Below are 24,965 nucleotides of genomic sequence, written 5' to 3'. Positions count from 1 at the left end.
GATATTTTTTGATAAATGCTAACTTCCGACCATATATCACATATATTCTACCGCCAATCGTCAATCTCTCTTTATAGGTGTGTTCCATTTTAAGTGGTGAGTTAGCCTGTGTAACTACATGTACAAAGGTCATAATATCTTCGAAAGATTGTTAAGGCATTGACGAGCAAGGGATTTTTAATATATGGGTGATGATTACCTTGCATCCCAAGTACAGCATGCATGTGCCGGTATGTATACCTAAAATTTATAAAAAAAGGCTTTGTTGGCTTTGTATGCTATTAATATTAATTACATAAAATTTTCACGTGAAACCCACTCAAAAAACCGTTGTTGGAATTTCATATATCATGTAGTTTTATATGTGCTTAGTTTCGTTATTGTCAATAAAAGAAAATGACATAAAAAATCAATAAGGCGTCGTGAGTAAATTTTTTAAGTAAACATGACTCGCGGCGTACTTTTATCTGTTCCAAATTATTCCTTAAACAAGAAAGGGGTAAAAGGGGGTTTTCTTATTATTTTAGTATTAAATGGCCATAAAGTATATGGTGTGGCCCAGAAGCAGAGGCGGCGTAAGGCGTGGGCGGTCGCCACCGCCCACCAAATTGAAAAAAACAGGGGCTTCGCAAGCTGTGGGCACACATTAAGATTGGATTTTGCCCGCCACCGGTAACAAACAGCTACGGCTCGCTGTGCAAAGGGCCTCGCGGTGAAACGGGCCTCGCAGCCGAAATTTTATTTTGAAAAAGTACAACATAACATTGGGATCACAGAAATAAAAAAAAACAAGGGCCTCGCAAACTGTTGGCTGTCGCTACTGCCCAGAAGAGAGTAGAGAGTGGCAGGCGAAAGAAAGCACGACAACGTACATCTCATGACGTCATATTAAAGCGAGTCCATATATATTTCATATAAAAAATCCAGTAAAATTTCATATACATAAATCGTCACAATCGTTTGTACCATTCTACTAAACCGAAACACATTTCCAAACATAATATAAAGCGATAATCTGCTTTGTAACTACACATTCAGTGAACACATAACCTAAAAATTGGAATAATGTAGCTCGAATTTCGTCTGTGATATTAAATACACAAAGATAGAGAGAAGTTTATAATGAAGCCTCGTCGAATGATCGGACGTTTCTTCAAGAATATTCAATACCCAGTTGAATTGTAAGACTAATTTATAGTGATTTACTAAGTATGGTCGTTATCAAAACATTATAATAGATAATACATATGACAATATATCAATAAAATATTAATATAAATAGACAAAACAATATACGATACTTATTGACTTCCAAGCATGATATATTAATTTAAATGATTGTATTTACCTAACATGACTTTGTATTATTAAATGTTGAAAAAGAGTAACTACTGAGTTTCTTGCCAGTTTTTCTCGGTATAATCTACTTTCCGAACCGGTGGTAGCTTCACTTAATTGAAAAATGACGATTCAAAAGTGCTTATAATGCCTATTTTTACTTAGAATAAAGTTTTTTTTTTGATTTTGATTTTCAATTTTCGATACAATATGCACTTATTTTACACATAAATACGTGTAAGTATATGTATAATAATACTTATATCTAAATAATAATAATAAAACATAATTTTTTTTTTTAATATTTATTATTTGTACAAATATTTTGATTTGTAATTAAAAATATAAATTTCGACGATAAGAAAACTCTATGCTGGATGATACCTTGTCTTTTAAAAATAAAAAAAAAACAAATGTCAAAAAAGCGCCATGAACAGTATGTAACTACGAACATAAAAATACTTTATTGAAAGTTTCAACTTTCATATTAAATATGTATGTATATTTGATTATTGCGATCCTAACGCTTAGTAGGGTTTGTATTTACTAACAACAGAATTACATGTAGGTATTATGTTGTAAATCATATATATACCTACAATCAATGATGTTCTAGTAAACAGATATGTTATTAAGGCGCAAAAAGTGAAGACTAGAAAACGTCCTAATTGGGACGTTTGCCTTTAGGTCGTTTTACGTAGTAATACGTTATAATACATCATAATTACGTAGTAATACGTTTTGCGTAATTAAAACATCTAGTTATCCCTTTTACTTATTGTTTTTATCAAGCTATCCTATTTACTTTTAACGAAATGTTAAAGTTAACTAAAATAAACTCCGGCGCGTCACACTTTTTTCTGTTGTTTGGTATGGCTATAACGTATCTGTTTATTAGAATATCATTGCCTACAATACTACTTTTTAAGTGCTTCAAACACATTCATAAGTATAATACAACAATCATATTAAAAGAGTGTAAATATACATAAGGGGATAATATTACAATAAATATCTCATTTTTGTACTTTTATTATATTGTTTTATTTCAATTTTCAATCATTATTTTTATATAAAAAATACTCTACTCTACTCTAGGTGACAGTAAACGTCACATTTACAACTAATGTCACATTTCAATTTACCGCCAAAAGCTGTCAAGCTTACTATATAAAATCCGAATTAATACTTTGCTTCGTGTCAGATAAAAGGTAAATTACATTAAAAAAAATTGCAAAAAGTTTATAACGGTAGTATTATCAGTAATGGTTTATGGCAAAATCGCGTGCTTAAATCCATCAGACCACAGATGCTATTCAATATAAGAGATATCTATTAATTTTTTAAATACACTGTACTAATGAACTTGTGCAACGGGATTACTAGAATTATAGGTATTCATTATGTCAAGGTCATTTCTATAAAACTTAGATTATTGTCATGTAAAGATAGTGACGTTTTAATAATGGCTAGGATTAAATTAGTCAATTGACCTTTATTTTCAAGAAACTATTATAACTAACAGTAATTTCCTGTTCCAAATTTTAGTCAGTAGTTTTCCCATTTTAACTAACATGTTTTCGTCATATTGACTTGAACTCAGTGGTTTAATTTTTTTTTTTTTTATGAAGGCTACACGTACCTAAATCTGTACTTTTTTAATTTTGTTGTTTATTACTTACGAGTATCATTATATTAATAAAGACCAGGAGAGCTTTTTTTAAAAAAATATATCAAAGTAGTTTACAAAGGCCTTACAAGTTATATTTATACTTTTAAAATAAAAGTTTCTTAAACTCTTAAGTACTTTGCTCAGTTCCATTGAAATGTAATGCTCCAATAATTTTTAATCTAGCAAACTCATCTTTATACAAAGAAGAACAAAAGCAAGGTCTTGTAAAAATCTAATCAAATAAAATTAATGTTTGTGAATATTAACGCAGCTTTTAATCTAATTATTAATCTCCAGCGAATTGGATATATTATAAAAGTAAAGTTTCTACTATTTGAAAAAAAAAGTAGTATTCAAAAAAATATAGTCAAATAAAATGATTTTTTTTAATTATATTTTTAATGAAAAGCCTTTGGCTATTCCATCGGTGCCTGTGTCTCAAAAAAAAGTAAATTTATAATTAAAATAAAATAAATTTATAAAAGTTACACTATCATAACAATTTACAATTGAATACTTATTTTCTTCATCGAATAATAACTTTCATATTATAAAATATATGATCCTGGTAGCACTGATATATGATAATGGCATCATGCATTAAAAAAAAATTATATTTGACTATTATTTTTGTCCAATAAGTATAATTTTAAAATCATGCAGTATTTATTCTTAGAGAGCAGAAATACTCATACTCGTGCCTTACTTTGTGACAGTGTTCCTGTATGCATATTGTTGGTATGGGAGTTGTGTCCATCTCTTTGTGAAGCGTCAGTCTGAATATTGCTGTGATAATTGATTATTCACTTGCTTAATTACCATACCTAAATAAAAAGCAAATTTAGTAGATCGAGAGAACCTGAGCTTAAAGTATAGATCGGGCCATTAAAACTTATCGAGATTTCCTATTAAAAAAACTTCAGTAATATGCCAGAGTTGGGCTTAAATCTGCATCTTAGTGAAGCTGTAGAGTACCGTCCAACTTGCGCAAATAGCATTCAAAAATCTGCATTACAAAAATCGTATTTATGTCGACTGAATTTCCCCAAAATAAAATGTCCTAAGGCATCGTGAGGAAGGACAAGTTGAGGGGACATCACATTTCCGCCCCCAAGATAATTGGCTATTAGACAATGTGAAAAATAAATCTTGAGTTATTGTAATCAGTGTATATTATGAGTTTAAAAATGGTTATTTACTAACGAAACTTGAAAATAATACTTAATTATTCAAAAATCAATAAATATAAATGCATTTTTTCAAACGTTTGTCACGTGACACAAAACGCTCCTGATTGGCCGGGCTTATGATGAAATCACTTTCTTGTAAACCTTGCTTTTCTACTATATGTACCACAGATTAAAATACAGTAAAGTGTTGCACCGACCACATTGCAGCGCCATATTGTCCAAGTAGCGTTTTCGCGCGTTTTTTAAATATGGAATTTTTAATATAATATTTTTCGGCAAATATGTACTACAAATAAAAAAATCAGCTTTTACTGGGTCCCTTAACCTCTACTAAATAATATAAAATGGATTTTAAAAACCAGTCAAATAGCCTATTGGCGATGTAAGGAAACATTAAAATTCCAGCTGCGAAAATATCCATGAGCAGTGTGTTACCACTTATTAGGTTGCCCATTTGCCAGTACGCCTACCTATGCTAAAAAAAGAATAACTAACATACCGTGATCACATCAGTTAATATTCTATTTTTTTGCGACCGCGAATGCCGTCATAGTTGTAATTCGTCAAATTACTTATGACGGTTCAATCACAGTGAACTAATACACTGTAACTTAAATTTAAATTTAGATTGTAGTATGTCAACCCTATCCAATGAATGTTTATTTAAAAATACAATGCAAATCCTACGTTTGGAGTAAATACTCAATTGATGAAACCCACATGAAATATGTAAATCTAAGGTTTGTCTTTATTCTTTCGACCGGAATAAGATTGGATAAATTTGAGGAGAAGGCCTCGGCGCTATATGTGCGTACTTTCTCTCCTCGCTGTGAAATCTGGGAGTAGGGGAGGTTCTCTGTATCCCGGGAACTTCTCTAGCCTGGCGGGGGGCGGGTAGCATGCTCAAGCAATCTCGTGAGACCAAATGAATTGATGGAGGCCCCCATGGCACCTTGGCACCAGTGACCCCTTCACATGGCAAAAAGCGTAAGAGCTTTTTTCCAGCGAGAAAAAAGGAATTTAAGTCCATCTAGACTTAAATTGAATATTTCTTATTCTTGGGGGTCTATTTCTAGACTCCAAATAATTCCTCGTTTGACTATATTTTTACTAGCGATTAAAGTATTAGACCCTGTTTATTATTTTATACTTACAATTCATTTCAATAATTGAAATTGGAATTTAGTGTAGATAAGCCAGAAATTAAGATATTTTGAAATTTTAGTTATGTTATTTTCTTGATTAATTAAAATTTATAACAACACTTGTTTTTTTTATATAAGAGGGAAATAATAATGAAAGCATGCCCAAAAAATAAACAATCCACGCTGAAGAACAACACAAGCTGTTGTGACTGTAACCGCAATCACTACAATTTCATTTAATTGGATTTGCATTTAATTGAATGAGTAATTCAATGGAAATCAGAAAGGCTGAATTCGCTTTCCGAATTTCATATAACATTTGAATTAAGTTAAAAAAAAATGAATCGAGATGGCCCAGTGCTTAGAACGCGTGCATCTTAACCGATGATTGAGGGTTCAAACCCAGGCGAACACCGCTGATTCATGTGCTTAATTTGTCTTTATAATTCATCTCGTGCTCAGCGGTGAAGGAAAACATCGTGAGGAAACCTGCATGTGACAAATTTCATAGAAATTGTGCCACATGTGTATTCCACCAACCCGCATTGGAACAGCCTGGTGGAATATGTTCCAAACCTTCTCCTCAAAGGGAGAGGAGGCCTTTAGCCCAGCAGTGGAAATTTACAGGCTGTTGTTGAAGTTCAAAATACTTACTTTTAATAAAATCAAGTCCAGTTTAAAAAGTACAAAATTATTACTTATTAATTAAATTTTATGGTTTCATTATCGATCAGACCTTCATGTAATCCAAACAGTATGGGGTATAAATAAGTCGCCAGGTATATTGTCGATCAAAGATTGTGTCAATGTAGCCAATATGGGCGTAGCAATAGAACTCACATTTTTTGCGGCTTTACAAACTTGAACTATTTGGAATTAGAGTTGGGTGCGTGATTGTGAATTAAATTATTTTTAACGTTTTTTAACCCTTTAAATATGTGTTTCTCGACGAAAAAATGGAGCTCTTCCGATTTTGTAGATGCGGCTGCAGTGAGAATTAAAAAAAGTCCACCAATAACGACTATACAAGGACACTATTTGGTCTTAGATACTACAATTTAGTAAAATTACCTAATTACGTAATATTGAATATGTATTTTACTATTTTGCACAAGTAATTTATTTATTAAAGTATTATAATTTATTTACGAGTAAGTAGTTTATTCATTCTAATGTTGGCGTTCAGCAAGGAGATCCATTGGGTCCTGCTCTTTTTAGCTTAGGTATTCATAGCTGCATTTCGAATTTAAAATCTAAATTAAACGTTTGGTATCTAGATGATGGAACTATAGGAGGTAAAGTAGATGACGTTATTGAAGATTTAATTAAAATTAAAGAACAATTTGATAAAGTTGGTCTTAAATCGAATTTTTCAAAATGTGAATTTTTTTACGGACAATTTAACTTACAAAAATATTAGTTTGGATGGATAAATTTAATAAAATTGCACCTAACATAAAACCTCTTCATAAAGATACACTTTCCCTCCTTGGTGCACCACTATTTGATGAGGGCATAGCATAAATTAAAATATTTTCGGACAATTTTGACAGATTGGGCATTTTAAATTCTCATATAGCTTATACCATCTTAAAACATTTCCTATTTGTTCCAAAATTAATGTACACTCTACGTGCGAGCCCAATCTATAAATATCCTAGTCTTACCAATCAAATCGATGCTACCCTTAAAAAAGCTTTAGAAAAAATTATAAATTTATATCTTGATGAATATTCTTGGACTCAAGCTACACTTCCCATTCCTTTTGGTGGCATCGGCATGAAAAAAAATTCAAGTGTTGCCCTCCCGGACTTTCTTTCTTCTGTACATAGCATTTCAGGCCTTTGTTCAGAAATTATAAATCAAAATCAGTAAAAATCATGAATGTTACTGAGGCGATATAGACCTGGAATGTAAAGTGCCCTAATGATGAGATAGAGGAACACATACACACAGCCAACAATCTTCTTGAGCTATGCACCTCTAACTTAGAAAAATTTGAATCCTTATCGAATAAATGTAACTGTATGCATACTCAGGAAAATGAGTTGGTTCCTCCTAATAGTAATAATACCAAAGTATCACCTATCAAATTGAGTCAATGTGCACCAGGGATCCATAACCATAATAAACTGGGGTTAGAATTAAATAAAGATGTTATTGTAGTATCGGATGAGTTAGGACAGGGCTTTGGCTCAATAATTAAAAGTGAAATAAAAAATGTATTTAACACATGCTCACCCGGGGCAACCTATCAATACCAAATAAATAAAATAAATTCTATGCGTCTGGGTTCTAATAATGTAGTAGTATTAATGCATGGTGACAGTTTGTCTCTAAACAAAAAGAGTTTAATTAAGGATATTAAATTATTAATTGAAATCCAAAATCAAAAGAAATGCAAATTTATAATTAGTTTATTTCCATATTCACATACCTTGACAGATGCACAGAATTTACATATTTATGACTTAAACCTATGTCTATATAATTTGACTCGACATTGCAGTAATGATTTAATGTTATTTGACATTAATAAATTCATTCATAGATTTAAGTGGACAGAGGATACTATGTACCTACCAATGAAATCGAAAAGACAAATTGGTAACCTAATTGCCTACAATATCAAAAATTATTTTACAAGTAATGTTACCAAGGATCATATGTATAATAAAAATAATAATTTAATTTATATTAACACCGACAAAATTAAAAATACTCAAATTAATAGTTTAAACTAAATAAAACGACAACATCTGCGCCCTCTTACTTAAATATTATACATCAAAATATACAGGGCATAGGTGGCAAAGATCATGAAATAGAATTATTTTCGGAGTGTTATAAAATACATGTATTTTGTTTCACAGAACATTGGGTTAAAAAATTTGACATATTTAATATTTCAAACTTTAAACTGTCAAGTGCGTTCGTAAGAGGGAGTGCTATTCGTGGTGGCTCGTTAATATTAGTACGGAATGATATCGTTTGTAAATCTCGAAAAGATATTGTGGCCCTCTCTATCGAACGTACTATCGAACTATCCTGCGTGGAATTTCCACAGTACATTATAGTCTGCGTGTACCGGCCCCCATCGGGAGATTATTATTTGTTTGAAACCACTATGGAGGACATTCTTAAAAAGCTATGTAAAACTAATAAATATATAATTGTATGTGGGGACTTTAACGTCGACTTACTTAAAGAAACTACGTTAAGTGTTCGGTTGGTTGCCTTGTTTATGTCATTTAATTTAACTCATAGAGTTAATGAACCGACGCGAATAACCGACGGCACTTCTACGTGTATTGATAATGTGTTCTGTGACTGTGAAATATATGAAGTATCAATTATAAATAATTTAACTTCTGACCATTGTGGTCAGAAGTTTTCATTAAAACACAAAGAAATAAATCATTTAAAAAAAATAACATACAGGCCAATAACGGCTAACAAATTACATTGTTTTAAAGATATTGTGGCGTATAAATTGTCTAATCTAGATCTTACGACACAGGATCCAAATGAGCTTTATAATTCATTTTTTGAAGTAATACTAAAAGAATTTAACAATATATTTAAAATGAAATCATGTTATAGTAACACAAAATTAAAGTTTAGTGACTGGGCTACTGTTGGTATTTATAAAAGTAGAAATAAATTATACGACTTATATGATATGAGGCGGTGGAATCGAAGCGTAGCCTTTTTAGAATACGTCATTAAATATTCCAAAATTTTTAAAACAGTATGCATTTCTGCTAAGTCCTTATATTTAAAGAAAAAAATCCTGAATTCTGATAATAGAATTAAAGCCACATGGGATGTTATTAGTAGTGTTAGTGGAAAACCCAAAAAGGAAATGATACCAATAGAATTGAACACAGGTAGTAGATACACGAGTTCTGAATTAGAGGTTGCTAATTTATTTGAATCATTTTTTGATAAAGTACCCCATAAAATAACATTTCATTTGAAATCATCTACATCAAATGCAGCTAGGTTATTAAATAATAGTGTTTCTAAATGCGTTATTGATTTTTCATTTGAAACGGTTTCTGCATTAGATGTCATAAAAGTATTTAAAACTATAAATATTAAAAAAACTAACGACATATGGGGCATTTCGGTAAAATTTTTTAATAACATCATATACGATATTGCTCCGTATATAGCAGTAATTTTTAACAAGAGTTTGGACACGGGTTCATTTCCTAACTTGTTAAAATGTAGTAAAGTTTTACCACTTTTTAAAACTGGAAACAGAAGCGATCCCGGTAATTACAGGCCTATTTCAATACTCCCATCCTTAAGTAAAATTTTCGAAAAAATTATTTTAAATCAACTTCTCGTCCATTTCGGTACAAATGCTATTTTTCATGGTGAGTAATTCGGTTTTAGAAGAGGTCGCTCGACAACTGATGCGGAAATTGCGCTTCTCAAACATATTTACGATGCTTGGGAGAAATCACAGAACGCTATTGGAGTATTCTGTGATTTATCTAAAGCATTCGATTGTGTAGAACACGAAACGCTTCTTTATAAGCTCAAATATTACGGTGTTAAAGGTAAAGCTCTTGATCTCATCGCTTCATATTTAAGTCAAAGAATCCAGCAAGTTTTCATAAATGAAAAATTTGTGATATAGTGTTGTTTGCTGACGATACTTCGCTGATTTTTGAGGTTGACAGGAAAAAAAATGACTATGACGATGTGAACGGTGCATTATCACAGATACACAATTGGTTTACAGTAAATAATTTAGTTTTGAATGCTCAAAAAACAAAATGTGTAGTTTTTACCCTACCTAATGTTAGCAAGCAAAATTATAATATATCTTTAAATGGTGACCGTCTTGAAGTAGCTGATACTACGGTATTTTTAGGAATAGAATTGGATTCCAGACTTCAGTGGACCTCTCATTTATCATCCCTAACAGGAAGACTCAGCTCCGCAACATACGCGGTTAGAAAAGTTAGACAACTAACTGATATTGATACCGCTCGTTTAGTTTATTTTGGTTATTTTCACAGTATTATGTCATATGGCATATTACTTTGGGGTAACGCTGCAGATATTGAATCTGTCTTTATTTTACAAAAGAGAGCAATTCGGTTTATTTATAATCTTGGAGCTAGAGACTCTCTTCGGGATGTTTTTAACAGAGTAGGAATACTTGCTGTTGCGTCGCAATATATTTACAACAATATCATGTATATTCACAGTAACATTGATCACTTCGATAAAATCAGTGATAATCATTGTATATGCACTAGAAGTAAGGATAAACTTATAACGCCAAGTTTCCGACTCCGCAAAGTCAATGGATCCTTCTTGGGGCAAGGTATCTGTTTCTATAATAAAATTCCGCAGAAATTTTTAACTTTGCCGTTTAGTAAATTCAAATCGTTTGTTAAAAATACATTGGTAGAAAAAGCATACTATTCGATACAAGATTTTGTAGATGATAAAAAAGCGTGGAGTTAATACCTGTTGACTTCCAAGCAGGATACATTAATTGAAATAATTGTATTTAATTAACATGACGTTGTATTTTTTAAATGTTAAAAAAGAGTAACTACTGAGTTTCTTGCAGGTTCTTCTCGGTAGAATCTACTTTCCGAACCGGTGGTAGCTTCACTTAATTGTAAAATGACGATTCAAAAGTGCTTATAAAAGCCTACTTGAATAAAGTTTATTTTGATTTTGATTTTGATTTTGATGATATCCCTAAGGAAGTTACAAAACAAAAACTTTGGGATTCGTCATTAGTTCACGCTACAGTCTACACGACAGAGTTTGACACAAAATTTATCAAGTGCTCAAGACCGTGCCAGGCTTCTAGCGTTATCATCTAAAGAGTCAAGTCACTGGTTGAATTCATTACCCTCTAAAATCTTGGGACACTTTTAGATAACGAATGTTTTAGCATATCGATTGGTCTCCGACTGGGAACACCGCTGTGTACTGAGCACAGATGCCCGTGTGGAAAGGAGGTGGACTCTTTCGGTTTACATGGTCTCTCTTGCCCCAGGAGTTCAGGCAGCCTTTTCCGCCACAGTTCTCTTAATGACATAATAAAAAAAGCTCTTGCCACCATCGACGTTCCTGCTCTTACTGAGCCTCGTGGAATTAGTCGTGATGATATTAAGAGACCAGATGGATTAACATTGGTTCCCTGGGAACGAGGTCGGGCCCTTGTGTGGGACGCTACATGCGTTGACACGTTGGCCCCATCTCATATCCGAGAAACAATGTTAAGAGCCGGTGCCGCTGCGGAAAAAGCTGAAGCAAAAAAAAGAACTAAATATTCGTGTATATATCTAATTACTTTTTTTGTTCCATTTGCTGTCGAAACGCTTGGCCCTTGGAGTAGTTGTGCAAAAAGCTTCATCAAAAGTATAACACCTCGCCTCATTGCCTCCACTGGTGACAGGAGGGCTGGTTCATTTTTTGCCCAGAGGATCGGAATTACGATTCAACGGGGAAATGCTGCTAGCATTCTTGCCACCATTCCACGCGGTCAAGATTTATACAGTAACTAGTTTTATTTCATATTTGTATATATTTAAGCATTTAAAGTTATCAATTTTGATGTTAATAAATTATTTAATTAGTAAAGAAAGATATTATAAAAGTTGGTGCTCCTAAAAATTAATATAAATTTTAATGAACCAAATCATGAAGATTATGTAATATTTGCTATTTAAGTAACATATTTTTTCTATTGTATGATACCAATATATGTGTGTATAATATTAATATATTAATATATCCTTTGTTTTCTAATCTTTCGTACGTTACTCTGCATGACGATATTTATTCAGATATATGAATGAGCCTGTTAAATATGCAAATTAACCAATAACAGTTGGCAGCCTTGATTGCCAATCTTTGGTGCTGTCAAAAAATGCTTGACATATGCGATGTTGATTTTATTTTCTTAAATTTTATTAAAACTACGAAAAATTACATGTAATGTCTTTGTTTGATAACGCTGTTTTCAATTCGACCCTTTACGAGGCTCTGTATCTTCAGATCGAGGATACTTTGGGCTTCGCAAAAGACTTTTTTGAATCGTGCGTGTCATCTTTGCCGATCGAAAATTTACCGAAAACTTTCGTGAATTTCAGTGATTTATCGTTCTACGAAGAAATAGCGGAAGTTTTTTATTTCAATGAGTTTCAATTTTTACTCCTAAAGACTTTTTTATTAATTTTATTATTTACTTTGTTATTAATATTCATTTCTTGGAGAGTGTATGGTAATCGTATCTCCGAGAGATTTATGAAACCAGGTAAGTCGCAATATGAAATGGATATAATGTCTAATTTATCTCAGCGCTTACTTGTGCACATATACATGCTACGAAAGACAATTGCATAATAGTTTAAATTGTTGATTTATTTTGTTCTTCAAATATTTATATGTTGTAATCCTATGTTTATGCTGTTTGCATTCCATTTTATTGTACAAAGCCACTTATTAAATATCATCTTTATACAAAGCATGTATTTATGTAATGGCTTAAACCATTTTAAATATTAAAATTTATCTCGGCAGCTACTTCTGCTACAATTGAGCAATTAAAAGAAAGTGTATCAAAGCTCAAACTACCTAAAGAACATACTCCTAGAATATAAACAATGGCAGACAAAATAAAAAAGTTCTTTCAAAGGAAGAAAGCAGATGCGAAGTTCAAATTAGCTGGTCCCGGATATAAGCTAAGTGAATCAACAATTAGTAGTCAATCATCGAATAATTCCAAGAAAGAATTGCCAGTTGTTAAGCGGTCTGGTTTGTCGGAAGAGAGTAAGGTGGCAGCGGAAGCTGCTTTATCTCGACTCCAACAGACAAGGGAAAATCCAGCCTTCAACACTTCACTAGCAGCTATAAAAGTAATTTACCTATTTAGTAAAATAATTTATGGCTTATGGTAAAATTTTATTGTTTTTGCTTTTTATGTAATATATAGACCAAGTGAATCTATTTTCAATAACAGATAATTAATTAATTTTTGAATGTTTAAGGCGCAAGTCAAAAAAGAGTTAGAAAATGAAAAGGCTAGTAACTCCCAAACATCAGACGAGCCCAAGGAGAAAGCAGAAACAGAAAATGAAGCAATCAGAAACTTTGCTGCTTCTGGCGTTTATTTCAAGTAAGTTTTGTTTTGAATTGATTATAATTTAAATTTCATTTAAGTTATGTCAGTGAATTTTTTTAAATTACTAACAAAAAGGCTATGCATTGACCAATGATATTCTAATAAACAGATGTGTTATACCCATACTAAACAACAGAAAAAAGTGTGCCGCGCCGGGGACCGTTTATTTTACATTTCGCTACAAGTAAAAAGGATAGCTTGATAAAAACAATAAGTAAAAGGGATAACTAGATGTTTTAATTACGCAAAACGTATTACTGCATAATTATGATGTATTATAACCCAAAGTCCCAATTAGGACGTTTTCTAGTCTTCAATTTTGCGCGTTAATGACATATCTGTTTACTAGAACATCATTGGCATTGACTAAAATGGTTAGAACAGCATAAAAATGCAAAGGAATTTCTCATAAAATGTAGATGAGCACTAAGTGAGGATTTAATAAAATTTATTTTCTCAGAGAGGATGTATGATTATGATTATTCAATGTTTGAAATATAGAAATAGATGTGTAGGCTTGGTGCCTATGTCGATTTATTTTGGTATTTTTGTTGGTATAGATGTTTATATGGTATATATATCATTTATATGGGTGAAATTTAGGATGGAGTTTATAACAAGTTAAATTAAAAAATTAACAAATAACAATGTTTAATTCTTAATGAAAACAAATCATATATACATAAATAAGTGATACTGAATATCTAATGACATTGTACATTCATATCAGTGTCTAATCAGATCTCTACTTGAGATTGTTATTATCCTACAAATAACCTTTATCATCTGATATTTTTAACCTGTCTCACCGATATGTTGTTACTTTTGAATAGAATTTATGAACTGTTCAATAATTAGAATAATACTAATTAAAATGATTACTCTGTATATGTAAACAGTTTTACTTACATACAAATGTGTGCATACAATGTATCACATGATGTAATTACACAATATTATAATATATTGGTAAAAACAGGAACGCCATATTTAGGGACTAGCCAGATTCCAGGGTGCGATATTCAGGTTGGGGTACATTTTATGGTCTAAAAATATTTAGGTCGCTGAAGCACAAGCTTACATAATTAAAATGCATTGCACTTTACTACAATACCATACAATCTGCCTGTCACAATGTTAATGAATACTCTTAGCATACTAATTAAGAGTATATTGTTAATGGACATTAGTAATTAATAATATATAGATAATTATATGTCATTTTGTATGAAACATATCTTTTTCAGATGCCCTCTAATAAGTAATGACATCCTACCCCGTGATGAATGGAAACGAAACATCAAAACATTCCTGTATGAGCAATTAGAGGAAGAGAGAGGCTTGACAGCCTGTCTCATCATACAGTCTTGTAATAGTAATAGAGAAAAGGTAAACTTGTATAGATATACTAGCCAAAATATCAATTCACCTCATGTAGTTGTTATCATATAGACTGTGGTATGGAAAGCACGGTGGTCATTATAATATAGTAAGGTGCAAGGAAATTTTGAATGTGTTCAAACACATTACAATCAATTTCACTTATTTAATGTTTGAGTTTAAAATAAACCTGCATATAACTACACATCCTTTTATTTATAAATCATCGGTCAATCAAAAATAAACCTAATATCATAAACAATATGTGTTATTTTTAATTAAGCAAATGAGTAATGCAGTGGAGATTATTAATTGCGTATAATTTTAGTGAGGAATTTGTTTTTGTTTTTCATCGGTCATATACATTCATAAACACAGGCTGTTGTTTATGATTATTATATTTATGTTTTTTTTTATGGTATAGGTTGGCGGACGAGCATATGGGCCACCTGATGGTAAGTGGTCACCATCACCCATAGACAATGACGCTGTAAGAAATATTAACTATTCCTTACATTGTCAATGTTCCACCAGCCTTGGGAACTAAGATGTTATGTCCCTTGTGCCTGTAGTTACACTGGCTCACTCACCCTTCAAACCGGAACACAGCAATACTGAGTACTGTTATTTGGCGGTAGAATAACTGGGGAGTGGATGGTACCTACCCAGACGGGCTTGCACAAAGCCCTACCACCAAGAAAGTGGTAAAATATTCTTTATGAAAATCAAATATATTTTAATTTGGTATTTGACTGGTATAATTCTTCTTTCTTTTCTTGTTTTAGGTCGACACATGTGTTGAGACATTGTGCAAGTACTTAGAGAATATTGTAACATACCCAGAAGAGGAAAAGTATCAAAAGATTAGAATGTCTAACAGGTAAAGATGAGTAAATGCTTGTATATTTTGCTTTGTGGCAAATTTTTGTTTGCTTAGTGGTAAGAACAACTGCCCTCAATCTTTGGTGGGAGAAGTAAATATTCTGACAAAACTGTCAGCTTTAAACATGCCTCATGCAAACCTAACATATGTTTTATGTTAGTTGAACAAATATTTTGCACTTATAAAAACACACTTTATTCCATCGACCTATTTATAGACAACATCTCAAACGAAAATATTTATAATGAGAGCAAATATTAATATCACATTCATTTCATCACATGCTTTGTTTTTAAATAAAAAATACTAGAGATACATTTTATCTCAAAATAAAGTTAGTAGATTAAAATCTAAATGTTACACTGACTTTTTAATTTACTCATTTTTTTTAATAAGCTGTTTAAGGTGTCATTTTGAATTAGAATTAAATAAATATCTAGTATTTTTTTTTTTTAAAAAGCATAGGAAATGATTGTGATGAATGAAAAAGCAATGTTTGTCTCATATACAGGCTGTTATTTTGTACTTTCCTTTGCTACTTTTTTTTTTAATCCAAAAATACTGTCTTCCAAACACAATCCTCTAACCCAAGGTAGTCTGGAAGAAATGGCTAATAATTATAATATTATAAACAAAACGCCTTTTGTTTCACCCTTAGCTTATTAGTTTGTATATTCTGTAATCGTTTGTGATTGTAATTGTAGTGTACAAAAAAGTGTTAAATAATAATAATAATAATAATATTTTATTATTTTAATATACAAGTTTAATTAATTTTGTTTTTTATTTCTAGAGTTTTCAACGAAAGAGTTCTGCCTATAGAAGGATCTATGGAGTTACTACTGGCAGCGGGTTTCATCCAAAAGAAACTACCAAACGCAGATGGTGTCGAAGAAGACTTCCTTGTGTTTGTAAAAGAAAATGTTCCGTCCGTTGAGAGTTTGATCGTGAGTTATTTATGTGTTAATTATAAAGACTGCCTCGCTATTCTATAGTATATAGCTATATTAGCAGATATGTTATATCAATATGTTCCATGTCAATGACGGCCATTGCAGTGTAAGAATCTTTTTTTTTATTTTGGCGAACGATATATAGGCTGATAAAAAGTGGTCACCACCGCTCATAGACAATGGCGCTATAAACTCAAACTCAAACAACTTTATTCAATATAGAAGCATTACACTTTCTTATTGATGGTCAATTGAAACACTGCCAACATAAACACTATAAGAAACATTAACCATTCCTTTCATCGCAAATGCGCCACAAACCTTGGGAAATAAGATGTCTCTTGTGCCTGTAGTTACACTAGCTAACTGACCCTTCAAACCGGAACACAACAGTACCAAGTACTGTTTTTTGTAGAAAATCTGATGAGTGAGTGGTAGCTACACAGACGGGTTTGCACAAAGCCCTACCACCAAGATAATATAATCTGATTTGCTCTAGGCATTTGGGACCTTTCTAGCTAAACCCCAAGTCAGAACAATTAAATTGTTAATTTGCATTTTTAGACTTTCGTGCCTCATGAAAGGTCTTAAAGACTTTTGTCCTGTACCCAAATTTTCTGGTCTGCTCTCGTAGCAGAAACTAATAGTAAAATAAAGTAACAGCCTGTACATGTCCTACTTCTGAGATAAGGTCTCCTCTTCCATTAAGGAGAGGGTTTGGAACATATTCCACCACGCTTTTCCAATGCGGTTTAGTATAATGCACATGTGGCAGAATTTCGATGAAATTATACACATGCAGGTTTAATCACGATTTTTTCCTTCACCGATGAGAACGAGATGAATTATAAACACAAATTAAGCACATATATAGTGGTGCTTGCCTTGGTTTGAACCCGCAATCATTCGGGCCATAGTTGCCTTACAAGAAATTAATATATAATAATAATCCCAACAGGCGTTAATTGAGGCTCTTCGCACAGCGGAACCGATACAATTGGAACTTGATAGGAATCTGCAAGTGTTGCTACCCTCACAGGCCGCTAACAAAGTTCAACTACCCCCATCGTTTTATGCTCTCACCCCCGAGGAACTCAAGAGGGAACATCAACTGAGGTCCGTATTTCATTATACTACTTATAAATATTACCTGTATTATAATGTGGTTATAATATAATAGCCTATTTGACAATGCGCAAAATAATACGTCAATTATTGTAATCAGTAAATATTATGAGTTTTAAATGGTTATTCATTAACGAAAGTTGAAAATAATACTTAAGTTATTCAAATAACCGGCATTTTTAAACGTTTGTCACGTGACTCAAAACACTCCTGATTGGCCAGGCTTATGATGAAGTCACTTGCTTGTTATGTTAACCTTGCTTGCCTACTATATGTACCATAGATTAAAATACAGGAAAGTGACGTCACCAACCCCATTGCTGCGCCATATTGTCCAAGTAGCGTTTTCGCGTGCTATTCAAATATATAATTTTTAATAGGATATTTTTCGCCGAATATATACTAGAAATATAAAAAAAAAAACCTGTCAAATAGCCTATTAGATCTATTGGAAATTCCTATCGACACCAAAACGAAAAGTAATAAGTTGTGTCATGAAAATAGGTATTTCTCTCTTTTTAAACATAGAATGTAAATTATTTAGGGTTTTTTTTGGCCACCCTGCTGTAGTATGGGTCAGTGGATATGTGCCATTTTTTCATGTAATACATGCAGGTTTCCTAACAATGTATTCTTCAACGACGAGAAGGTGATGAATGATAAAAACATGTTAAGCAATCAATAATCTATGCTAATAATATAAATGAGATTGTAATTAGGACTGAACTGAATTGGATTAAATTTGGTATTAAGCTTCTGGTTCAAACTAAAAAACACTTTATTGAAGTAGGTTTTTACAAAGCACTTTTGAATAGTCATTTAACTATACTAAGTGAAGCTACCACCGGTTCGGAAAGTAGATTCCACCGAGAAGAACCGGCAAGAAACGCAATAGTTACGCACATAATCAGAAAAAGTCTTTTTAAAAAATATATATATTATTATTTAACAGTAATATTAATTAGTGTGTTAACAAACAGATCGGAGACAGTTTGATTTGTTGGTAAATAAAATTATACAGAATGAAAATCCTGCGTTAGCATTTCTATCGTCTGATGGATTACTAAAACGAGGCTGTTTCACGGCGCTGGGGTCCTGGTAACGAGGGTGCACATTTTGTTTATCGATATCTCATGTTGTCAACACTGTGCGTACAAATTAACGCTGTTAGAAATATTAAGGATTAAGAAATATTAGGTTATGATGTACAACAGACGATAAAAGAGCATGGAATTAATTCTCCTGGATATACATAATTATATATATCGATATATATATAATTAATACCTGTTGACTTCCAGGCAGGATATATTAATATAAATAATTGTATTAACTAACATGACTGTATTTTTTAAAATGTTGAAAAAGAGTAACTACTGAGTTTCTTGCCGGTTCTTCTCGGTAGAATTTAATTTCCGAACCGGTGGTAGCTTCACTTAATTGTTAAATGACGATTCAAAAGTGCTTGTAAAAGCCCTTCTTTTTCAACATTTAAAAATACAGTCACGAATCTCAAGGATTTTCTAGTGTCTAAAATCTTGTCGACCAAACGACTGCCCCCCCCCCCTTACCTTGATGAAAATAATGATATAATATGAAATAAATGTACCAGGACCGAAGCGATCGAGAGGAGTCAGATGTTACGTACGAAGGCGATGAGGGAAAAGGACGAGTTGAGGGAGATGAAGAAATACAAATTCGCTATCATAAGAGTTCGCTTTCCTGATGGGATACTTTTGCAAGTTAGTATTAATGTTTTATTGTTGCCATTTATCATCACCACCGCCACAATCATCACCATTACCAGCATCATCACCATGGCAACCATAATTATTTTCATCACCACCATCATCATCATCATTACCATCATCATCACCATGGCAACCATAATTATTTTCATCACCACCATCATCATCATCATTACCAGCATCATCACCATGACAACCATAATTATTTTCATCACCACCAACACCATCTTCCGCATTCATTCTAGATTCATTTTCTCCGAAGGTCATTGTTCCTTGATTGTTGATATAGGTGACCAGTCCATTGAAATTTCAGATGGCTGATCATGCAAGTGTATATGGAAAATAATCTTTCAAATTCAATTAATATTAAAATATTTGATATTATACATTGCAGTCTTTAATGCACAGAGTACTGTAATTGTGTGTATATTGGTAGGGAAATTTTATCATAATTATGTGTGTAATAAATTTTTATCAATTACTGTCACTACTAGGATTTTTTTACCGATAATTGCGGGTTCAAACCCAGGCAAGCACCACTATATATATGTGCTTAATTTGTGTTTATAATTCATCTCGTGCTCGGCGGTGAAGGAAAACATCGCGAGGAAACCTGCATGTGTCTAATTTCATCGAAATTCTGCCACATGTGCATTCCACCAACCCGCATTGGAACAGCGTGGTGGAATATGTTCCAAAACCCTCTCCTTAATGGAAGAGGAGGCCTTACCCCGGCAGTGGCAAATTTACAGGCTGTTACTTTACTGGGATTTTTTTTGTATACAGAGTAGCGCCGAGGTCGTCGCATTAAATGAAACTATTATTTATACTAGTTGACATAAAGCTAAAAATTATATTTAAAAAAAACACAAAAAGATGTGGATTTTTTCATATTCAATTTTCGATCAAAATAATTCACACTGAAATTAACTTTATTACATTTATAACTTGTAAATATTCGTTTGAATATAAGCTCACTGCTGATGAATAGTCTTGATATTGGCAAAAAAGTGTTTAAGAAACTTATTGAGAAACTGTATGTACAAAAAACTATATATTATATATATGTATGTTATATATAATGTACAAAAAACTTATTAAGAAACTAATATCAATTATAATTTTGTCAACAGGGCACGTTTTCAGTCTACGAACGCTACAATGAAATTCACGAATTTGTCCAAGAAAACTTAGAACACAGCGGTCTGCCGTTCGTCCTCAACACTCCAACTGGCCACAAGCTCATCCCAGACGAGGACGCAAATAAGACCCTTATTGATCTTCGACTCGTACCGGCAACAGTGCTCACATTCGCCTGGCACTCTTCCGTCATCGAAGAGATCAATAGTAGTCCCAATAAAGACGTTTATTTAAAACCGGAGGTAATGGTTTTAGTTCAGGAAATTTAATGTGTTAGAAAACTATCGATAGTTCAGTTATAAGAACATTATTTGTCGTAGGTTAACAAGTATAGTCCATAAAGACAAAAAACATGTGTTAAATACTTTCTGAAGATAATATGTTAAAATTGTCACTCATGGTAATGTATGGAAAGTCATAGATAATAAATAATTATGACAAGCGTGACGTCATACTTTTCAGTCAAATGTAGGAAGTCTTTAATAACAATGAAACTGTGGCATTGATGAAAATATGACGAAAATACCGATTTAGTCTAAATGAATATTACATTTCTGAATAATAATTAATACATAGTAATTATTTACTTTATAAATATCTAACTGGCATATATTGTTCATAATTTAAAAATATAATGGCGTCCATTTTTTATTGTCTATGATAAAGCGTCGATAATGATACTAATTATATTTCATACAAATACTCAAATGAATTATTGCAGAACTATGAACAGAATGAATATTGAATAAATCTTTGTTAATATAAAACAAAGATTAATTAACAATTGCATTTCTGTAATACTTGTTTATTTAAAAATAATGTTGAATACTTCCATAATCGTTTTCAACCAAAATACTATCGATAGTTTGAATACACACAACACTAGTTATTTTAAGTTTTTTTTGTAATAACAGCAGTTATGCTTATATAAGACTGTCTTACTTTTTTTAAGTCGGTTCCACACATTGTAGCCAGGACAATAATATATTTCTTTTATAATAACAAATACATGTATTGGTCTTATTATAATTTTAAAAAAAAAGCTAGGAAGTGATGTGAATACGTTCTAAATTTAAATCATCAATCTAAAAATCTTTTATTTATGTCATACCAAAAAAAAAACTTGTACATTTAAATTTCGAATAAAATGGGTATTGATGCAAGTTTGAAATAGTTGCGATAACTAAGTACAAGTTCTACTCTTAATTTAATGAGAAAAATTAAGTATAAATCCTGTACTAAAAGAAAATTAAATCAATATTTTGCGGTAGAGGTGGAATTTTTGCAAATAAACGTTAATATAAATAAACGACCGTCCTTTCTAAACGTGTCGTTCTCTTTCTAAACGTATTCACGTCAAAATGAAAGTTAAAAATTTATAAAAATTCTCCCCAAAACAATGTGATGACTTTATAATAATAGCCAACAAATTATAACATACATTTAATATATGCCTCACTATATTAATATATATCTAATGGAATTATGTGATAGAAAAAGAAATATGATTAAACATAATAGTTATAGCTTATATCACTATTTATATAATTTATTAATGTTATTTAGACAACAAAGTTGTTGTTTTAATATAATGTTTAAATTCTTCAGCTTAGGATTGTAGTGATTATATATATAATGGTATAATTGTAATAGCGAAAGTTCGAACATTTGTTTAGCATTTATTCCTTAATATCTTGCACAATTCCTTACCTCATGCACTTCCAATTATCACTCCGCACTGTTCTTTAAAATTTTTATCATTTTTATGGTCAATTTTCTTCTAGAATCCTTATATGCTCTCGATAATTTTTATATTATTAATGTTTTATTAATTCGATGGAATGATAGCCATACTCAAATTATAATTAAACGTTGAACAATTTTTACACAAATAAATTTTAAAATAATATTTGCAGTCTTTGAAATTTTGGGTGTGGCTATATAAAAATATGATGTAATTTGTGATACTATATTTTCTGGTTTCAGCAATATTTATTTCGCTTTGACTCGTGAAATAAATTTTTACTACTTTACTAAGTTTTCCCTCTTTGGTAATTATTGATATTTTTTTTATTGGTAATTAATGTCCTTTCAATGTCCCAACTGAACGATGTAAAATTTGATTCGTAACAAAAAAATCACATAAGATAATTTTATAAAATTAGATTTTATTACGTTTTTTGGTATAAAAATATTTTGTGACTTTTTACAAATAAGGCACAGAGGGAAAATATTAGTATGCATCTTACATATTTCCAACTTTTACTGAGTCTATGAAAATATGTTTATGATTTGTAATTATAACTAAAAGGCACGAGACGATCATAATTTATTTTTGTTTTAAGATTTTTATACTGTATGTATATATGTGGTTCAATTATGTGAAATAAATTTAATAAATGTTAACAATGTATTTTTATTTAACGATTTCCCTACGCTCTTGCTTGGTTAATATCTTAGTAGCCTTTTTCATTGAAAAAAGAATGTCAAATAACTTACCTTTTTTTTCTAAGGTTTACGTTTATCACTCCGGCAATATATATATGTTTATATATTAAACTAGTTTTTAGGGGTGAGTGGTCGTAGTTTTAAGGTATAAAAAGTAACATATGTTCTTGGGGTTCGAGTTGGTTTCGTACCAAATTTTATCGATTTTGACCATGAAAGCATGAGTTCCTTTTGCATTTATGAGTTAAGACTTCCGTTTCTCAGTATTATCTCTAAAGTACAACAACAACAACAACAGCCTGTAAATTTCCACTGCTGGGCTAAAGGCCTCCTCTCCCTTTGAGGAGAAGGTTTTGGAAATTATTCCACCACGCTGTTCCAATACTGGTTGGTGGAATACAAAGTCAAACTCAAAAACCTTTATTCAAAATAGAAGTGTTTACACTTTCTTATTGACTGTCGATAATCTACCACCGGTTCGGAATATAATACCTCAGACCTGAGAAGAACTGGCGAAAGAAACTCAGCGGGATTTTTTTTTTTTTAATAATGTCAATTTATAATTTACAACAATAAACATATTCTTGTTATTTGAAACAGCCTGGAGGCTATCATCTCATTCCCAAGGTGTGGAGTCAACTAGAAAGTCATTAATGCTGTAATATCCTTTAGCACACAAATGCTTTTTAACGATTCTTTTGAATTTTATAATTGAATATTGTTGAACGTTTTCTGGGATCCTGTTGTAAAAACGTATACATTGCCCCAAAAAAGAGTTACTAACCCTGTGTAATCGGGTACAAGGCGTAACAAGTATATTCTTGTTCCTAGTATTAATGGAATGTACGTCACAATTTTTGGGAAAATCATTTATATTTTTGCGTACATACATAACATTATCAAAAACAAATTGAGAAGCGACAGTCATTATTTTAATTTCTTTAAATTTACATCTTAACGAATCATTTGGGCCCAGGTTATAAATTGCACGAATAGCCCTCTTCTGCAGTACAAAAATAGTATTAATGTCAGCTGCATTACCCCAGAGTAGGATGCCATACGACATAATACTGTGGAAATAGCTAAAATACACAAGGCGAGCTGTACCACTCCACATCAGTCAAAAATCTAATCTTTTTTACCGCATAGGCTGCAGAGCTGAGTCTATTTGCCAATGTACTTATATGGGGGTCCCATTGGAGCTTAGAGTCAATTGTCATACCAAGGAACTCTGTTGACTCTAATACATCTAATGCTTCCCCGTTTAAAAGTACATTCGCTTTGACACATCTTACATTGGGAGTAGTGAATTTAATACATTTTGTCTTTTTACTATTTAACATTAAATTATTGACACTAAACCAATGTACTATTTCCGAGAGAGCATTGTTCACATCGTCATACATTAAAAGACGTTTTTTATTTTAAAAATTAAAGAAGTATCGTCAACAAACAATACTATCTCGCGTTTATCACCTAAGAGATGTGGTAGGTCATTTATATAAACAAGGAAGAGAAATGGACTAAGAATTGATTCGGAATTGATCGGACCCCCACAGTAACCTGAGCCCCGGGAGATCTCTTTCCATTTACATCAACCCTCTGAATCCGATTGCTCAGATACGAAATCAGAAGATTTAGTGCAGTGTCCCTGACTCCATAATGTCGTAGCTTCCGGACCAAGGTTTCGTGTTGCCTTAGATAAATCACAAAAAATCCCGGCATCCTGTGACTCCTCCCAAGCCCCGCAGATATTTTTTATGAGCTCAACACCAG

At 31.9% G+C, this 24,965-nt stretch overlaps 1 protein-coding gene across 1 annotated transcript; it reads left to right on the top strand.

Moving 5' to 3' along the window:
- Positions 1-12,231: 12,231 nt before the first annotated feature.
- On the top strand, positions 12,232-21,773 carry LOC124539352 (UBX domain-containing protein 6). The gene is made up of 9 exons (XM_047116722.1): positions 12,232-12,645; positions 12,912-13,246; positions 13,379-13,506; positions 14,760-14,901; positions 15,678-15,772; positions 16,569-16,722; positions 17,687-17,844; positions 19,466-19,595; positions 20,735-21,773. Exons 2-9 carry the CDS (start codon positions 12,995-12,997, stop codon positions 21,008-21,010), a joined length of 1,335 nt encoding a protein of 444 aa, XP_046972678.1. The 5' UTR covers positions 12,232-12,645; positions 12,912-12,994; the 3' UTR covers positions 21,011-21,773.
- The last annotated feature ends 3,192 nt before the right edge of the window (positions 21,774-24,965 follow it).

Source organism: Vanessa cardui, chromosome 22, assembly GCF_905220365.1.
Source record: "Vanessa cardui chromosome 22, ilVanCard2.1, whole genome shotgun sequence".
Lineage (NCBI taxonomy): Eukaryota > Metazoa > Arthropoda > Insecta > Lepidoptera > Nymphalidae > Vanessa > Vanessa cardui.
This window is presented reverse-complemented; position numbering and strand designations above follow the sequence as displayed.

Coding starts and splice junctions, on each gene's coding strand:
- LOC124539352 (XM_047116722.1), top strand. CDS start 12,995: ATGGCAGACAAAATAAAAAAGTTCTTTCAAAGGAAGAAAGCAGATGCG. Junction 15,773..16,568: donor AAGATTAGAATGTCTAACAG/GTAAAGATGAGT, acceptor TTTTATTTCTAG/AGTTTTCAACGAAAGAGTTC. Junction 17,845..19,465: donor AAGAGGGAACATCAACTGAG/GTCCGTATTTCA, acceptor TAAATGTACCAG/GACCGAAGCGATCGAGAGGA.